This window comes from Gigantopelta aegis, chromosome 4 (assembly GCF_016097555.1).
Source record: "Gigantopelta aegis isolate Gae_Host chromosome 4, Gae_host_genome, whole genome shotgun sequence".
Lineage (NCBI taxonomy): Eukaryota > Metazoa > Mollusca > Gastropoda > Neomphalida > Peltospiridae > Gigantopelta > Gigantopelta aegis.
The window spans coordinates 111,981,275-112,000,962 of NC_054702.1; the positions used below are offsets into that span (position 1 = coordinate 111,981,275).

The 19,688-nt window shown below is 35.5% G+C and overlaps 1 protein-coding gene across 1 annotated transcript; it reads right to left on the bottom strand.

Moving 5' to 3' along the window:
• Window positions 1-1,527: 1,527 nt before the first annotated feature.
• LOC121371791 (ATP synthase subunit b, mitochondrial-like) lies at window positions 1,528-18,290 on the bottom strand. Its single transcript, XM_041497939.1, has 8 exons — window positions 18,186-18,290; window positions 8,010-8,049; window positions 7,077-7,285; window positions 6,517-6,680; window positions 4,236-4,364; window positions 3,691-3,768; window positions 2,685-2,786; window positions 1,528-1,709 (listed from the first exon to the last, which is right to left on the bottom strand). Exons 1-8 carry the CDS (start codon window positions 18,211-18,213, stop codon window positions 1,653-1,655), a joined length of 807 nt encoding a protein of 268 aa, XP_041353873.1. The 5' UTR covers window positions 18,214-18,290; the 3' UTR covers window positions 1,528-1,652.
• Between the last annotated feature and the right edge of the window lie 1,398 nt (window positions 18,291-19,688).

Here is a 19,688-nt window from a genome sequence, read left to right on the forward strand (position 1 = left end):
TGCATGGGATGGTGCATATAAAATATCCCTTGCTACTAATGGAAAAATGTGGGTTTCCTCTAAGACCATATGTCAAAATTACCAAATGTTTGACATCCAACAGCCGATGATTAATAAATCAATGTGCTCTTGTGTCAAAAACAAATTTCATTATCAAATATAGCTGTACTACTTTTACAAGTGAGGTATTACAAAGGGTACTGATTTCTAAAGTTAAGTTTGTTTTGTTTAACAACACTACTAGAGCACATTGATTATTAATCATCGGCCATTGGATGTCAAACATATGGTCATTTTGACATATAATCTTATAGGGCTGAAACAGGTACCCGGGTACTCAAGTATGGGTCAGATACATGTACTACTAAAGTAGTAAATTGATACTCGAGAGTGATCTCTCCTTTGTAATGAACAATGGCGGACAACAGTCGATCGACCGTTTGAACCCATTTCGAATTGTCGGAAGATAAGTATTTCTGTATCATTGTCGTCTCTCTTTTTGTCATAAATTTAGTTACAAGATAATTGTATATCCACACATCCAAGTTTTAAATATTTTTATTGAAAAAAATAGTTTACTTTTCTGAAGTTATAGGTGCTAAATACGACCGAAAAAGGCAGGAAATTGCTTATTTGGCCATCCGAGTTTTAAAAATAAAAATGAGGGGGGGGGCATAACCCCTGGACCCCCCCTAGTTTACTTGGTTTGCTTTGCAACCTCGGGCAAGGTACTCGTTGAGTAATTCAACGAGTACTCGAGTACCCAATTTCTTACCTGTTTCAGCCCTATAGTCTTAGAGGAAACATTTTTCCATTAGTAGCAAGGGATCTTTTATATGCACCATCCCACAGACAGGATAGCACATACCACAGCCTTTGATATACCAGTCGTGGTGTACTGGCTGGAACAAGAAATAGCCCAATGGGCAAACCGACAGCACATCAAGCGAGTGCTTTACACTGGGCCATGTCCTGCCTCAAACAAGGAAAAATTACAAAATATTTTGACAATTTTTATATTTTAAAAAGCCAGTGCTCATAATAAATAGTATGATGCCAACATATACAGATGGAAAGACATAAGGGAACAGACAGCAAATGGTGAGTTACCAAAACTTAACACTAGAGCACATTGATTTATTAATCATTGGACATAGTCTTAGAGAGGAAACCCACTACATTTTTCCATCTTTTATATGCACCATCCCAGACGGGACTCGCCGATAATGTCAGCAAGTTAAAACCATGTTATTGACATTCAATCCCACATGACTGATTCAGTCCCACATTACGTTATTTTATAGTGGTTCACCACCAGTAGTGGTACATAATGTGTTGTCTGGGACGAGGCTTGGGAGTCCCTGACAACACATTATGTACCCGAGGGTGGAATAGCTCTGTCCCACATGGATACATAATGGAGGATTATTTTTCTCCCATCCAGTAGATGAAAAACAAGTATTATGGTCACATGATGATCATTAGAAAATCTGCAAAATGTGTAATTAATAACAAAAAAAACAATCGCTGAAAGGACATATTTATTTATCTTAATGTTGTCAGTAAAATGTCTATGATGACAATAATCTATTGTGCTCGCAGCACACTAGAGTTGTCGGTATATCTGTACAAATCACATCACACTGTCAAGTTCAAGCACTAGCCATCTGCTTCAAATTTCCTATACACTTGCTAATACTCTCCTTCTCCTGTTAAATGAAAAACAAGAATAAAAATAAATCTGGAGATTCAACTACATATTACACTATAATAAAAAAAAAAAAAAAAAATAATATAAAAAAAAAAAAAAATCATTTTGAAACTGGCTAATAAATGGGTTTTATGTAGCTTTTCACCAAATAAATTTATCAATTTTTGTTTTGAAATGATTTTACCTTGGACTACATGCCCATAAAAATTATACAACCAAATAACTTCATTTATTTAAAGATTGTCTTATTTCTTTTACGTTCATCAGGGTATAAGCAAAAAAAAAGCCATGCTCGCATAAGTTTGCGAATATATATATATATATATATATTTTTTCATACCCAGATGAACCTAAAAGACATAACAGACAATACTTATAAATAAATTTGAATAATACTTGCTAATAATAACATTAAAAGTTCATACTTTATTTTGAATTATTATTGGTCCAAAACAATAATACTCAAAACAAATTTCCAATATAAAATGACGTCATTAGATATGACGATGTTATTTTTACATTCATCAAGAAATGAACAAACTCCAATTGCTATGTCTGGACCAATGGGATGACCTTACATTGTAATGAATGTAACGGACATTTAATTATTTGTAAAACCCCAAACCCAATATAATCCTATACAAATATCTATACAGGATGACCAACAAATTAAATGTGTTTAGTGTGTTCTAGTTAAACAATAAGGAATTGGCTGCCATTTTCATGAATGCATGACATATTTCTGTTTATTTTTATCACAGATTCCTGTGGTGGAACAGTTTTAATGTTTTCAAGTGAATTATACAAATATCATGTGTGAAATGGATTAATTGGTAGTAATTTATCACAAATAAAAGGGAAAAAAGAGGATCAAAATATGGCACTTGCAACTGATAATGCACCTTTAACTACCATAATTTACTTTATAAATGTTGTCCGATAATTGCAGACTATGAGCAGATGCTATACATACTTGTTGTGGCGTTATTCCCTTGATGACGTTGTTGACGATCCAGCGTACCATGTGATCCTGTTCAAACGATCTCTTCACCGACTGCAGCTCCAACTGGTAATCCTGGTACAAACAAAACACCTTCAGTATCTATCGGCCAACATCTATGTATCAAAACACCTTCAGTATCTATCGGCCAACATCTATGTACCAAAACACCTTCAGTATCTATCGGCCAACATCTATGTACCAAAACACCTTCAGTATCCATCGGCCAACATCTATGTACCAAAACACCTTCAGTATCCATCGGCCAACATCTATGTACCAAAACACCTTCAGTATCCATCGGCCAACATCTATGTACCAAAACACCTTCAGTATCCATCGGCCAACATCTATGTACCAAAACAACTTCACTATCCATCGGCCAACATCTATGTACCAAAACACCTTCAGTATCCATCGGCCAACATCTATGTATCAAAACACCTTCAGTATCCATCGGCCAACATCTATGTACCAAAACACCTTCAGTATCCATCGGCCAACATCTATGTACCAAAACACCTTCAGTATCCATCGGCCAACATCTATGTACCAAAACACCTTCAGTATCAACATTCTCTTGTCAAAGTTTTAATTAGCGACAGATACTTCTTTTCACAGTTTTAGAATGTTTGTGCAGCGATGTTTGAAACTTAGTAAATGATAATGTGATATGAACAATGTTCCTTGTCGGTATTATATAAGTTGGATACATTAATATATATTATTGGATCGACTTTAGACTCTGAACTGTTTCTTATATCCTCTGTTTAAGAAATCATATATCAAAATACAAATATACACAAAAGCTGAACACCACATATCTATCTCACAATAAATTTAATAAACCTTTTATGGTGTGTATTTGTTTGGCACTGAATATTGTAATACTGCAGTGAAACAAAACATGCCCTAGTTATGACATTCGTAAGTTGTAAAACCTGCTAATCATTCCTCATGACTAACAAGTGCTGCTTACCAGTCGTTTCTTTACGTCCGTATACACAGTCTGCAGTCTCTGACGATACAAAGATTCAAGCTGCAAGTCCACATTTTCCTGAAAGTAAAAGTACCAAATTTTTTCAAAATTAATAACGCACCAAAAAATTAGTTTTCACCTACTATGAACTTATATGGTGTTTCCCATAATTGCATCCATAGAGGTTCAACTCAGTGCATGTTAACAAATATTTTTTTGCTACAAATAAAAAACACTAATAAATACAGTACACTTAGAACGAACTACTGCATAGAACAAACTGATCCTAAAGTCCCGTTTTATCTCCCAATATATTAACCAAATTATGCAAATGTGTACAACAAACTACTTCTATAACAAACAAACTATTATGGTCCCTTGTGGTTCATAGTACTTTACTGTAAGTAAATTTAAAACTATCACATTTTCAAGGCTTAAAAAAAAGGGACGAATTATAGCTAAGGTCGACCAATAGACGAAGATATATGGTACATCAGTTGGTGACGAGGTGAAGAAATGAATAAGCAGACTCGTAGAAAACACACCTTCTTAGCCTGAAAGATATATTTCTGGCCTTCCTGCTGCCAGATTTCCTTCTCGGCATCCTTAATTTCCTGCTTGTACATATCCTTCGCAGATTCAATTGGTTTCATAAAATCTGTTTGTTTAATTTTCTGAAAATAAAGCAAATCTTTAGCACTCTAAAGCAGGAATGGCATTAGGTTAACTTGTTTCGATTTATTACTTCGTATTAAAAAAACATCGGCCTATGCTAACAAATGTGTTTGAGTTATTAATGAAGTAGCAGAGTTAAGATCGGAGGTTAGTTAACAAATTGTAAATAATTGTGTTAACTTAAGTTTGCCAAAACAAAAAAACAAATCAATACAAAAAATTCCCAGTATCACCAAAAACACATTTAGGGATGTACAGACAAAGCAAATTTCTCTCCGAATCAAAATTCCTAATGGAATGGCCATCCATTTGTAATGCCTGTCAAAAAAGCTCCCTTCTCATTCAGATGCTCTTGATAGAACGACTTTTCAAATGATCGAAACACTGGAATGGGATAAATAGTAGCATTGCACAGCAGATGACCAGCAGTGTTAGAGACAAAAGAAGTCATTTGTCCTGCTGGCAGACTCTTAACAACCACCTGTGAAGTGTCAGGTTCACTCTGATGAGGAAGGATCTGTGCTTTAAGGAGTCAGTGGCTTGATTAAGATGGCAGGTTGTCATACAAGTATGCTACAAAATCCTGTGTAATATCTTCTCCAATAGCAACATCATTGAGAAACATGAATCACCTTCCAGCTGGCTCCAGCCAAGCACTAACTAAAGTCAAACAGTGGATCCACTAAGGGGGATACAACTCAATTGATCCCATGCATTAGAAGGGGAGTGCCACAGAAGATGGGCACAAGACCACTACAGATCTATCTCAAGAGCATCTTGATCTGTCTGAAGACTTTGAACAGTGGATAACCACCCACCTAAATAAGAGATCTCATTAATGTATGACATGGGGGAAACAACACACAAAATGCATCAAAAAAAAAAATCAAACAAAATAAATAAAACAAAAACAACCCAAAAACCCCAACATATACTACTCAAAAGAATTTAAGGGTCAGACGATATTTTCGACATTATTTTCTGAATGTCAATTATATTAGCTAGACCATAATGTCACGCATGGTATTGTTCCATTTTGACGAAAGTGGGTCTAAGCAACCCATAAATGAATTAAAATCCACTGTCATTGACACTGTCGACTAGTTCTAATGGCGAAAACATGCTTACATTTGCACGTAAATTAGGGCGAAAGCGAAAGGTCTGCTAAGTGCCCATAACTTGCTTTTTCACAAAGCGCTTCATTTGCACGCTTTGCATGTGTATTCCATGTTCCCAATGCTGAATTTCCGTATAATTGGAGCTTGCGTTCGTGTACGGTGCACACTCCAAATTCGACAGTGGTACGAGGAAGGGCTATTGCTTGGCTTCAGGATGGCAATACGCAAAGAAATGTTGCTCTGATACTTGGTGTCAGTCAGAGTGTCGTTGGCCGACTGCGGCAACGGTACCAAGCAATGAATTCTGTTCGAAATCGTCCACGTTCGGGAAGACCCCGAAGCACTACAAATAGAGAGGACCGCTACATCACCAATATGGCTCTACGTCAACGCACAACCACTGCACACCGATTACGTGACAATCTGCGGACTGCGACTGGAACTCGAGTGTCTGATCAAACCATACACAATCGTCTGAGAGCCAATAATCTACGCTGCCGTCGCCAGGCTGTTTGACCACCACTCCTACTACGTCACAGAACGGCCAGACGTCACTGGTGCACACTTCATCTGCGGTGGCAACGTTTTCAGTGGGGTCGAGTGATGTTCACTGATGAGTGCAGGTTTAGTCTCCAGTTCAACAACGGTCGGGTTCGTGTCTACAGACGTCCTGGGGAGCGCTTCGCTGACGTTAACGTTAGACAACGTCACCGGTTCGGTGGTGGCAGCGTCATGGTGTGGGGCGGCATCTCTATTCACCACAGGACCCCCCTCTATGTGTTTTGCGCCAGGGGTGAATTCACACACTATTAAACGAATGTTCTAATGTGTAAAATCCATGTTTGACAACCTTCAACTTTGACAGCATGTCATGTGACTTTCTTGTATACAGTGACGTTTATTTGTGGGTTTTTGTAAATATGAAACAATAAATTAAATTTTTGGTGTAGTTTACATCATCAATCTAATACACTCTGAAACTTATTTGGTTATAAATTTTTGACCCTTAAATTCTTTTGAGTAGTATATTTACCTCATTTGTTTCGTCAAAAGACTTTCCAAACATGGGTCCTAGTTTCTTAGTAAGCATCCAAAGGGCTAGGTAGAATCCTATGACTTCAGAAAAGTGGGTATCTACAACCCAGATTTCCTTGGAGAAGAGATAGGCAACCAGTCCAGTTGTAAATAAGTATGGTCCTAGAATAAAGCATGAGTATTCATGTTTAAAAGTAAAGTATCAATATGTAATAAAAAACAGTATCCATTCATCATGTGTTGACATTAACAGGCTGTAGCTTCATATCAATATTGAATTTATAACTTAACAATGCACTGTGGTGAAATTATTATTATATTGTAAACTACACAGCACCAAATATGTAATGCATTTATTTATAAATATTTTAAATAGCTAGTGGTTCTGCTAACAAACTGTGGTTCTGCTAACAAATTTAACTGAAAAAAGTGCATTATTTGGTATGGATTACCATTAACTAATTTCCTTGCAATATAGAGAAGTACAAATACTAAATACATGTACTTTAAAAGCCGAGTAATTATTCAGCACATTATATATTGTGATGTATGTTTTACCTGTGACTCCGGTTTTGGGGTAGAAGAACTGGAACCACTCATCTGGGATAAATCCTAGTCGGACTTTACCACTGTGCTCCGGCATTACCGGGTGTGGGAAGTTCTTCATGTCTCTCTCAGGGCCATAGAAAATGTTGTTTGCTTTATCCCAGTTCTCAATTTGCTTTACGGCATCACTTTTATGTCGGCATTGTATCACTGCCAAAATTCTAAAATGTCAAATAGACAACTAATAAACTGGCAAGCAATTATATATAAGTAAAGACAACAGCTACAATATATGCAGGCTGTGGAATTAATGATTTCATGCTTCCAAAAATCCATGATTTTAGGTCAGTGGCGTAAGATTATAAAATGGAACTTACCAAAATATCTAGATTACATAATTTTAGAATCCTAATATATATATATATATATATATATATTGTTTTTAAATCTCTAAAATCAATGCCCGATATGTGATGTTAAAAAGTTTTCAAAACAGCATTGTCTTTGCTAAAAGGAAAAACCCCACAAAACTGGGGGGAAAAAAAGTGTCCACTAAAGATAGCGTTTTGTTATTGGAACCGATTTTGAATATCAGTGATCATTAGTATCATGATGTGATAGTATTTGCCTGAGACTTCCCAGTCCACAAAAGCAAAGACAAATAACTGAGGAGGAAAGTAGGTTTCTACAATGCAATTTAAGTCAATAACTGAGGAGGAAAGTAGGTTTCTACAATGCAATTTAAGTCAATAACTGAGGAGGAAAGTAGGTTTCTACAATGCAATTTAAGTCAATACTGCTGAAGTGACTGGTGTGATAATTAGCAAGTAAACAAATCATTAGTTTACACTCTGCATTAAAGATTTTTAATTTGGTAAACTTTTTAATGAATGGCATGAAAAGTGTTATTTAACACTACAGTGTTACACTGTATACTTGACTCACCTTTGTGTTGTTTGAGGTCTAACAACCGTGCTAAAAGCACCTGTTTTAAAACAAGAAATGAATAAATCTTAAAAAACATCTTGCATAAAAAAGTCAATATATACACATTTGTTTTACAATGGGAAATCACAAAAAAGGTAGACCACAATTTATCAACTCCATACACAAATTGCTATATTAATTACCACATAATTTCTGCATATTTATCTCAGAAAAAAAAAAAATGCATGTCATTGACAAAAAACATAAATTAAAATGACATGCAATTCTTTGCTATTTTCAATCGTAAATGATTAACTTATAATGATACATTTACAATTGAAAACACATTCGTTGGATAAATATAAACAGCTAAGAATTGTGCACAAGTAACTTTAAAACATTTTAATGCTTTCTTGAACTGCATGGTAATGCCTTTATCACTCTAAATTTAGCTTTACCAAGTGGTGCATGGACAGTGGTGTTTCTTTAAAGTTATACTTACGCCATTCAAGCATCAGACGACAAGTATCTACTGTACAGACATGAATTTGTGACCCCTATTCAATTTCATAATGGATCTGCCCTGAAGTTAATCAGCTTTTAGGTTTTTCTCCTGGTTAAACTAAAGTACCGTATACACAAATATTTTCGTGGCTAAAATAATTCGCGATTGGGCCTTCATTTTATATTTTTGCGACTCTGTCCCCAATAATAAAATCAAAATTACCCAAATATTGCATTTGCCAAACCTCTTTCAATGACGATTTCATGCATACACTTGGACATTTTCATCATACTGTCAGCGGGAAGTCAGTGTTGTATACTAGTATGTATGTCTGATAGACATGTTATCGATGGGACATGCACATGCGATATAGAATGTTAAAAAATGCACATCAAATATCAGAAGAAATAACTTTTAATTATTAATGATTAATGCACAAATTTCCATTCAGGGTTACAAAAAAAACAAAAAAACAAAAAAAACAGAGTAGGTACCGACCGTAACAACAGACTTACATCCAATTGTCTGTCACTTCGATCAAATCCACGTGACCATGCAGGCGTATACAATTACGTGACCGTGCCGGTAATTTGGCGGTAAAAACAAAGTGCAATTGGTATTCATTTAACAGGCACCTCTGATTGCTTGGTTCTGATATGCGGCGGGCGTGAATTCACATTACAAGTGTAGAGATAAGAATATATACAGTGTACCCTCGATTTATTACCCCCCGATTAAACGCCAACCTCGCATACCGTCATGTTTATTTCCCTCGATATAACGCCACCCTCGGTATCCGCCATCCGCCAGCGACGTTTTTGAACCAAACTCCATTTAGCCATTATAATTCCCTCGATTTTGCCACCAATGGTCTGGTCACAAAGTTGATTATAGTGACATAATTACTAGTGATCTGTTGATTGTGGAAATCCTAATACCGTTGTACACTGGCAGTACACACTGAATCGGTTTTTGTTTATTGTGTAGCAATTAACGGATGTAAGTGCTAGAATTGTTTAGGCAGGCGCAGTGTTTGTGTCCAATCAACACTCGGTATAGAAAGAACAGCTGCTATAGTGATCACGTGACAAAGGGGTGCATTAGATTCATTATTTCAATCGCGGATTGTTACGTCAGGTCTTTGAAGTGCTGGCAGCAACGACTCAAGTTTAATTACTAAACAAACTTTAGGTAAGTTTTATTATGCTCTAGCATATTTTGACCATGGCCTCATGTTAAGTTGCTTTTTAGCTTTGGCATAAATACGACGACACCGGTAATGCATTTTATTACAGCAGAATGGAAAACATATCGTATTAGACGCGGTTAAAAAACAGAGAAATTGTTTAGTACTTGATGATAAATTCAACTAAAAGTCAACAAGATATAGCCAATCACTTTTCAGCGTTGTAGGCCTATCCTGTAAAACGAAGGACAGTTGGCGATATTCTACTTCAAAAGGAAAGTGGGAAGATGAAAATGTTGAACCGGCCCGAAAAATACACACCGATTTGGAAGAAGCTTTATTCTTATGGTTCAGCAATGCCCGTGCTCAAAATGTCCCTATTACAGATGAAATTCTGAGAGTTAAAGCCAGGTCCTTTGGTGATGAACTAAACATTTCCGACTTCGCGTATTCTAATGGGTGGCTGCAGAGGTTCAAGTCGAGACACAGCATCGCGCAGCATGTTATAAAGTGCCGGGGTTGACAAACAGCTGATTGCTAATGGGCGAACCGAGGCCAGTGACATTATCAAGAATTACGCATTAAAAGATGTGTACAACACCGATGAAACGGGTCTGTTTTATCGCATGTTACCTGATCGATCCCTCGACAACAAGGGGACCAAAAAATCCAAGGACAGGATAACAATTGTTTTATGTGCCAATGCCGACGGCTCTGATAAGCTAAAAGTGCTAGTGATAGGAAAATCAGCGAAACCTAGATGTTTTAAAAACTTTAACGTGAATTTGTACGTGGATTACGAGGCAAATAAAAAAAGCATGGATGAACGGAGAACTGTTTGCACGTTATTTAGCAAACATGAACACCATGATGAAATGACAGAAAAGAAAAATCTTGCTCCTCATGGACAATGCACCAAGCCATATCATCCCAAAGAAACTGTCAAACATTAAAATTCACTTTCTGCCACCAACCACGATGAGCCATCTTCAACCACTCGATGCCGGCATTATCCAAGCTTTCAAGGGACAGTACAGGCGAATGCAACTTCAACGACTGGTACAGTGTATTGATGACAACAAGACCGGTAAAGATCTGCAGCTACCACTGAGTGACGCCATTCGTTTTGTGAAATATGTTTGGGATATCGTCAGTGCCACCACCATCAAAAATTGTTGGATTCACACAGGGGTCATTCCTCGGGACCCTCATACCGACTTGCACCAAGCACCAGCCAATGAAACGACAGTGTTGCGAGATCTGGTTGGTGATGTCACGGGCCGGCTTTCAATCAACGAACAGCTGAGAATGGATGTTGACGAGTTTGTCAACATTGACAACGAAGCAGAGACATTTGCTAATATCAGCGACGACGAGCAGATTCTTGAAAGTGTTAAACAGATTCATGACGAAACGACTGATGACCAGGAACAAGAGTCCGATGCTGAACCGGAGCCCATTCCGTGTCAGGGATGCCATGAACACGGTGATACGTTTTGTAGAAAGGAATCAACATTCTGTTGATTCAGATATTAACATTTTGACAGCCTTCCAAACACGACTGAATGAGATAATTCTATCAGATGCAGCAAAAAACCATTCTGAACTTTTTCAAAAAAGATTAAAGAACAAAAATAAATGTATTTCACAGATCGATTGAAACTCATACATGTGCGCATTTTACGTTTTAGTGTATTTACTTGCCATGTTTATAGACAAATAAAATAATAATGTTGTTACCTGGTTGTTGTTACTTTTGTTACTGTTATTTACATTTAAAACATGTCATATTCTTGAGATTCAGCAACTTCAACAAAAAAAACGTTTGGTAGTAAACCCAAGGCACCCTCACTATACCGCCAACTCGATATAACGCCAACATTATTTTGGAACATTGGTTGGTGTTAAATTGAGGTTATACTGTATATTATAATGTAAATAATGTAAATATTTTGAACATAAACATATATACACATCCATAGCCGCCGTCGACAGAAGAGTTTACTGTGTTTCAGCAGTACTGGTTGTATTCTTGGCTACAGGCCAAAGACACTCTGTAATCCCTGCTTTACGAAACCCAGTCACTACGTGATGAGGATTGTCAACGACATGCTGAAACGCTTTCATGAACCATATTGGGCAGAGGGGTTTTACCACGCTGGTATTCATGTTGACCTAGACAGCATTTGCCGCAGTTCCCTGATGTATTTGGTCTTTTACCTTGGCTCCATACCAATTAATGAACTCTTCTTTCATTACTCCCTTCATGGGTTTATTGATAGAAAGATCCATTGGCTGTAATTTATCAGTGCAGTTTGCAGGAACTTGAACTGGTAAAATTTCATTCCTGTCCAAATGTTCCTTACAAGTGTCAGTCCATTGGGCCCTGAAAACATCAAACAAGCAGACCATTTTTTGGTCTGCCTGTAGGCCAAGGTCCTTGGTCACCGTTTTCCTGTACGGAATCAAGACATTATCAAAGTAGGAAATCATTGACGCCTCGTTGGACCAGTGTTTAGCGTTATGAGCAATATGCAAGTCCTCAGGCCACTTCACTCCCTCGGGCACAGTATTTTGGTGAATTTGTGTACGCTACATCGCAGAAAAAGTGGTGCACAGGGGCGCGAAGGTGGAATTTACTCTTACATGCAGATGATTTTTAGTAAATGGTTTACGGTACTAAACAAACAAAAAAAGAATAAATGTGTGTATTTTTAATAGAACTGGTTACAATTTACTTGAAACCCTTTTCAAAACACAAGTAACATCACCCATATACAATTTATTTATAATGTGAATAATGTCACGCTACAGTGTACTAAAGTAAGTGTCAAAGATGCACTCTTGTTATTGTCTATGACGCAACGCCATTGTTTTGCGAGACCTACTTTCTAAGTAGCCATGTCTTAACGTAACACAATGTTCTGTATAAACTAATGTGTGATGTACCCTTAATGTCTTTTGCATCCATGCAAATTATGCTAAATCAGAAATAAGTTAGCGCGTAATTAAATTCGCGGTACTAGCAATGTGTTTGCGGTATATTTTATTCGCGAAAATATTTGCGTATATGGTAAGTCTCAAGATGCGATGGCACTATTAAATTCTGTCATGCTACAAACTAATTCCATCACAGGGTGCTAAAATGCCCAACCTAACAAATATCAATAAACATTTTCATGGCTTCTAGATTATGGTAGACCCACTCCCATGGCTAGTGATATTCAATGTTGGGTTAGTAAAGAACTACTATTGCCATGCCCGATGGCAAGTGACACAAGAAAAATTGCCACTAGCTACATGTATGACTATGAGATGACAGCAACACAGAAAAATTTCATTATTCTAAAATTAAAGGCATATAAGATGGGGGTAACTTTAGCTGTGGCAGCTCCTAGTGACTAGGGACCTGGACAAGATGCAAGTGATATATTTTAATATTTTTGCATTTATTTGTGATAAGTAACTTTATATTTATTGATTCCACACATAATCTCTGTAAAATGACCTAGAAAATTTCAAAATAGTAAAGTGCTGCCAATGAATGTAAAAGTGGTTTCTTCAAATGTGACGTCACAATTACCATGTTAGTTGTGATCCTCTACAAATGTTCCAGTTTGTATAATTCTGGCAGTAAATGCAATGACTGGGTTTGTTATTTTGTTATGGAGATGAACAGTTAGCTGTCTTTAGATCCACATGTAAATAGCAGACCTGTCAACCCTCCCGGATTCCGCGGGAGTCTCCCGGTATTTGATCAAATCTCCTTTCCCCTGTGCGGGAGACAGTTTCTCCTTTTAAATGACATTTTTGTAAGTATAAAAAAAAATCGATCCTCTTTTGTCAAAATAACAGAAGGGAAGTAACTCTGCCTTTTTTTCTCATTCGGCAAATGTCGACTACTTTCGGCTTCTGAGAATGTAACAGGCCGAATTGTCGACTGTTTAACCTTTGCCGAAGTGAAAATTGTGGGATAGCCTATTTATATTGTTAAAAAAGCACATGGAGTTTATAAAATGACATGTAATTATAATGTTTGTTGTCATCGTAATGGCTACAAAGCGTGTTGCCGCTAATTCAACAGGCTGTGTATTGACATTCAGTGTTGCCATATAAAAAAAAAAAAACTATCCAATTTAGTTCTAATAACACCTCTGAATTGTAAAATGTCTTCCCACTGGATTACATAATGCAACTATGACGAATCTGAACTGCCAGACTCCGAGTTGACAGCGATACACACGATGCATGTTAAAATCACATGTCACAGCAAGACAACGAAAAGACCAATTAACTGTATAAACATACTTGTGTCAGTTAATTTTGTATGTTTGTGCAGTAAAATGTTGGTTATAAGGGTACACTTCAAGAAATTATTTTTGTACAATTAAAAAATGTTGTGTTTGACATTGACATAAAGTTACTCACGGAAATGGGTATAATTCCGGTATATTTCACACGATGTCCGTAATGAGGTTTTACTTATGATTAATGAAAATACAATGTTTTATTGCATCATTATAATGATTTTAAATAAGTACCACGCCACCGTTCCTCATTATAGTAAAAAAACTGAATATTAATTTATAAGATTTATATAAATTTGTCTTTGGTACTTAGGTACACTAACCACAAATGATAATGTAACGCAACCTGTAAGGCAGTGTAATACCGTAAATGTACTAATGAAAATTTTTATTTCTTGTTCATGTTCTTAACATTTTTGGATAATATTTTTTTTTTTTTTAAATATGTATTAAATCATAATAATATTTAAACTTTAAAAAAAAAAAAAAAAAAAAAAAATTAATAATTTTTTTTTTTTTTTAATGCCAAGATCTAAGGTTAAGAAGTATATATGACATTATAAAGTATTCATATAACTTATTGTAATAATGTTTTTTTTTAAATCTTGCGATTTTGGGTTAAATTGTGTGAATTTAAAAATCTCCTGCTTTTTGACAAAATCTCCTGCTTTTTCAACACACACCTCCTGCTTTCTCTTGTCTAAAGGTTGACAGGTCTGGTAAATAGTGGAGCTAATTTTAATTAGATTGACCCGAGTTGCAGACTAAATTTGTCGTAACTTACACTTTTTACTTTCTGTCAATTGTTTATTCTGCAACTGCTCACCCCTTAATTTTGACCAAGCGAGATCACCGAGCAGTGACTGGATGACAGTCAATTGAAAACCCTTAAAAAGTGTTAAACCATCAAAATATAGTGTCCTTTTTATAGTGCACACAAACGTATTTCAGTTGAGCCACATGGAAGAAATGTTGGCATTCTACCCTATCTAATGATACCACTGTTTTAGAGTTTAAATTTGTCATCCATATCTCGATGACATGTTGATGACCAGAACAAAAAAAAACAGATTAAATATTTTTGCTTATTATTCAACTTTAAGATTGTCACTTCGAATTTTTTACCCAATACTTAAGTAAAAAAAAGAAAATCTAACTGAATCTAACCTAATTAAAAGCTTTGAACATGTAACACAAATATGTTAAAGTTTCAAATTTGTCATCCATGTCTTGCGATGATCAGAAAAACAAAACAAAAACTAGTCCAAAGGGATGTAAAATGTGTGGTTCCACATCCGAACCGTGTTACATACCCATTATGTAGCTGGTATTTAAAACTTGTGGCATCATCGTGACCATGTTTCAAACATTTCTTAACCAAAATAGTGCAACAAATGGAAGCATAAACTAAAAATGTATAACCTACCGTACTCACTAAATCCCAATTGAAATACTTGTGTTATTATTAACAAAATAGATCTTCCAACAACAACTGCTAAAAGTCCCCCCACCCACAACCCCAATTTTAAATATGCTACATAGAGGAAAGCAAATAGCCCCGCATGTTAAGAAAAGTATTGACATAATGATAATCATAATGTGCACAAAACAAAAACAGAATAAATATTTTTGCTCATTATCCGACTTAGAGTAGCGACCACCAAGCAAAGGGCCGCAACTCTAAACGCTTTTTATCATGTCGCCAAAAACGCGACCCCGAATACCTACATGTCGATTACGGCTTTACAGTCATTAACGACCGACTTAATCGTTAAACATCGGTAGTGTTCGTAAACTAGAATGATGAATAAATTGGTTTACATGAGTCTAGCATCTTAGTTGCAAATTAAGTGGTAAAATTATTTTTCCAAATATAGGTTATCAATTTGTAACCCTTTATCAGCCATAAACACCATTTATATTTTTATGTTATTATGTGCAGTATTTTAAAGAACCGATTTATGTCACTAACATAAATATAAACCACCGTAAGTAAAAGAATTGATTTAATAAAGTAATTATGATTGACCGGGATTTTTATACCAAGGGACATAACTTTTGAATTTCTCGCCACTAATTTTAAGATTGTTTCTTTCATAGCGCACACAGAATCTCAAACTTGCATACATATTGCTATTATAAACAAGACTGATTGATGCCAAAAATAAAATAAATAAATTGCAAACAAGATTTAATAAGCATAAATCATTTCCAGTCTAGATTTTGCCTAATATTTGACTAAATACAGTTATGGGCCAAAGGTTTTCAGTGTCACAGTGGTAAACCAAAAGTATAAATGTAATACATAAACATGACAATTTGGTATATATATTTACAATGTGAAAATGAAAGACAAGTATGTACTTAAACTATACATTAAAAAAAGGTATTGCAATTTGTTCACATATGAATATTTATAGTTCACATTTATTTACCTGTAAATTTATTTTCACCGACAGCCCATAACGACTCCATACTAACGTCTCAATGCTTTCTTTATGTCATATTAAAAATACTCTACACCAAATAATTGGTTCCCTACCCTGGGTTTCTGCTAGAGGGTACGCAGGTAGAGGGTACAATTACATGTATGTACTAAAAAATCTCGAAAATTAATGGATATGTTTTAATTTATTGATAGATTATAGTAAGATAATTGCTGTTTAAAATTTGTAAAAGTGCATTAATTAAAATGGTCCAATAAAACATTTCAAATTCATAACTACCCAATATATGCCTTTGAATATATTTTGTTTTTATTACGTAACCTCGAATTATGTTCTGGCAGAAAGCCTGCTACCTTTGACAGAGGTTAAAACAATTGGTCGTCTAATTTTCGACTGTTACCATAAAGTAATATACTTAATCACTTTTAGCATCTAGCAATTTAAAGCAAATTTTACAATAGTTAGCACTTGGAATAAGCATCATATATTATTTTGTTTTGTTTTACCTGTAATATATTTTACCTGTAATATATTTTCACCAGGACTTCCTTCTTCCTCCATGAATGATTAAAGAAAATAACACTGGATATATTGTAGTTATTTTTGTTTTATTCCAATATATAATAACAAATGTGTTTTATGTCAGTATGTGGAGCAAACTAGCTGATACAGTTGGTTTGAAATCATGATTACAAAATCCTAAAGATAAAAGGAACTGGCTCCTAACGTCAGCCTCTACATATTGTCCACATCTGTAACGGCCTGTAGGAACGATATTTGAAGTGTGTGTGTGTGTGTGTGGGTATACAGTCTCTAGTGAGGGATACAAACTAGATTTTCATTTTTATATCATCTTTATTTATGTGGAGTAGTGAAAATTTTAAACATACATTTTTGTCCTCAAGTGTGGGATGGAGAACAAGCCCCTAGGCCCACCCCTCACACACCCACCCAACCCCACCCCATCCCAGTTCCTACGGGCCTGATGTATGTTATATTAATAAATACAAAGACTACACAATGATATTGTCTACAGGACATATCAGGTGTAAAGTGATTGTCAGTATGTGACAACACTGTAATATTTTCCAACATTTCTGTGTTTCTGTGCCCGGCTGTGGACAGTTTTGGCAGACGGGTAACACATTTGCTTAATAATTAAAAATACACAGTTTAACCAAAAACATTAAAACTTGGAGGATAACTAGCTAAGATAACACAGAAAAGTGTGCTAATTTTAGTTTTTTGTTAAAGTATTATATCTTGCTTTGGTGAGGAGGGGACGCTTTTTAGCAAATTTGCGAAATTGGCCCCTGGAATATCCATTGACGTGTCATGTTTACATCTATGCTGGACAAGATTTATGATAAAATGTTATTACATTTTGTGTGTTTTTCTTCTAATTAGGTCCATTAGCTTCAGTTTACATTATAAAAGTCATAAAAAAGTATGTTAAAAAAAATGCTTGTTGTATGCTACTTAGAGATTGTTACTTCAAATGTTTTGCCCAATACTTAAGTAAAATAGTTTTAAATTTTTTTTTGCTAATTAAAACTTTTGCACGTGTAACACAAATATGTTTTAAATGTCTAAATAAAATAAATACGATTAAACAACACCACGAAAACTGGTCAACGATACATAATACATAATGCATGGTGAAAACAATAGTTACAAATGCCTAATAATCCCCGCATAGCATTATAATTTAAGGAATACCTATTTATATTTTACAATTAATTCAACTACCTGATCTTAGGGCAATAGCCGACAACATTTGGAAACTTTTCTTTGCCCTTGAACATCCAACTAAAATGGAAGGTTGACTGTGGTCACAGTGCCGCAAATCAAACACTTCCGGGTCATAATTTGAGGTTAGGATGAGGCGCAAAGGTAGAAGTACACCAGTCTGGAGCTTTAGTAATTGATAGGTCCTAGGTTCGTATCCCAGAATCATACCAAAGCAAGATTGAGTAATAACGGCAGAATGGGTAGTTGTAATTAAACCCATCACACTCTCTATAGACTATAGTATAGTTTCTGTAGATACAGGCTTTATTATTGAAACTACTCGAAGCCCAGGTAACAGACATGTACTTGTGAGACCGTATTTTAATATTCTTAAGTGGTTCATGAGCACGACAATAAATTATGAAGAAAGAAAATCCAAATAAACTATACCCTTTATTCTTGTGGGGACACTCTTTGATGTTCATTGTGCAAAAATCGCCAATTGATTAAAGTGTCAGTATCGCTTGTTATAATAATTTATTCTGCAATTATTGGACAGGTAAAATTATATATATTATATATTTCATCATCGACAATACATCACTTGTCATGTCACTGATAATATATCACTTGTAATGTCACTGACAATATATCACTTGTCGTGTCACTGACACTATATCACTTGTCGTGCCACTGACACTATATCACTTGTCGTGTCACTGACAATATATCACTTGTCGTGTCACTGACACTATATCACTTGTCGTGTCACTGACAATATATCACTTGTCGTGTCACTGACAATATATCACTTGTCGTGTCACTGACAATATATCACTTGTCGTGTCACTGACAATATATCACTTGTCGTGTCACTGACAATATATCACTTGTCGTGTAACGTGTTTGACTAGGTTTTACATTGTATACTGTACCTTTAATTACAAACATTATTTATTATTATTATTTCAATATACAATTAAGATTATACCTTGAATGACATGTCCATATAACATGTGTCACACAGTTGGAAATGATGGTCCCTTTAATATATAAATGTGTCAAACAGTGGGAGATGATGGTCCCTTCAATGTATAAATGTGTTACACAGTGGGAGATAATGGTCCATTCAATATATAAATGTGTCACACAGTGGGAGATGATGGCCCCTTCAATGTATAAATGTGTTACACAGTGGGAGATGATGGTCCATTCAATATATAAATGTGTCACACAGTTGGAGATGATGGTCCCTTCAATATATAAATGTGTTACACAGTGGAGGAGGATGGTCAATCTAATATATAAATGTGTTACACAGTGGGAGATGATGGTCCCTTCAATATATAAATGTGTCACACAGCGGGAGATGATGGTCAATTCAATGTATAAATGTGTTACACAGTGGGAGATGATGGCCCCTTCAATGTATAAATATGTTACACAGTGGGAGATGATAGGCCCTTCAATGTATAAATGTGTTACACAGTGGGAAATGATGGTCCCTTCAATATATAAATG

Coding starts and splice junctions, on each gene's coding strand:
- LOC121371791 (XM_041497939.1), bottom strand. CDS start 18,213: ATGTTGTCGGCTATTGCCCTAAGATCAG. Junction 7,286..8,009: donor AGACCTCAAACAACACAAAG/GTGAGTCAAGTA, acceptor TTGACATTTTAG/AATTTTGGCAGTGATACAAT. Junction 6,681..7,076: donor CCCCAAAACCGGAGTCACAG/GTAAAACATACA, acceptor GCTTTATTCTAG/GACCATACTTATTTACAACT.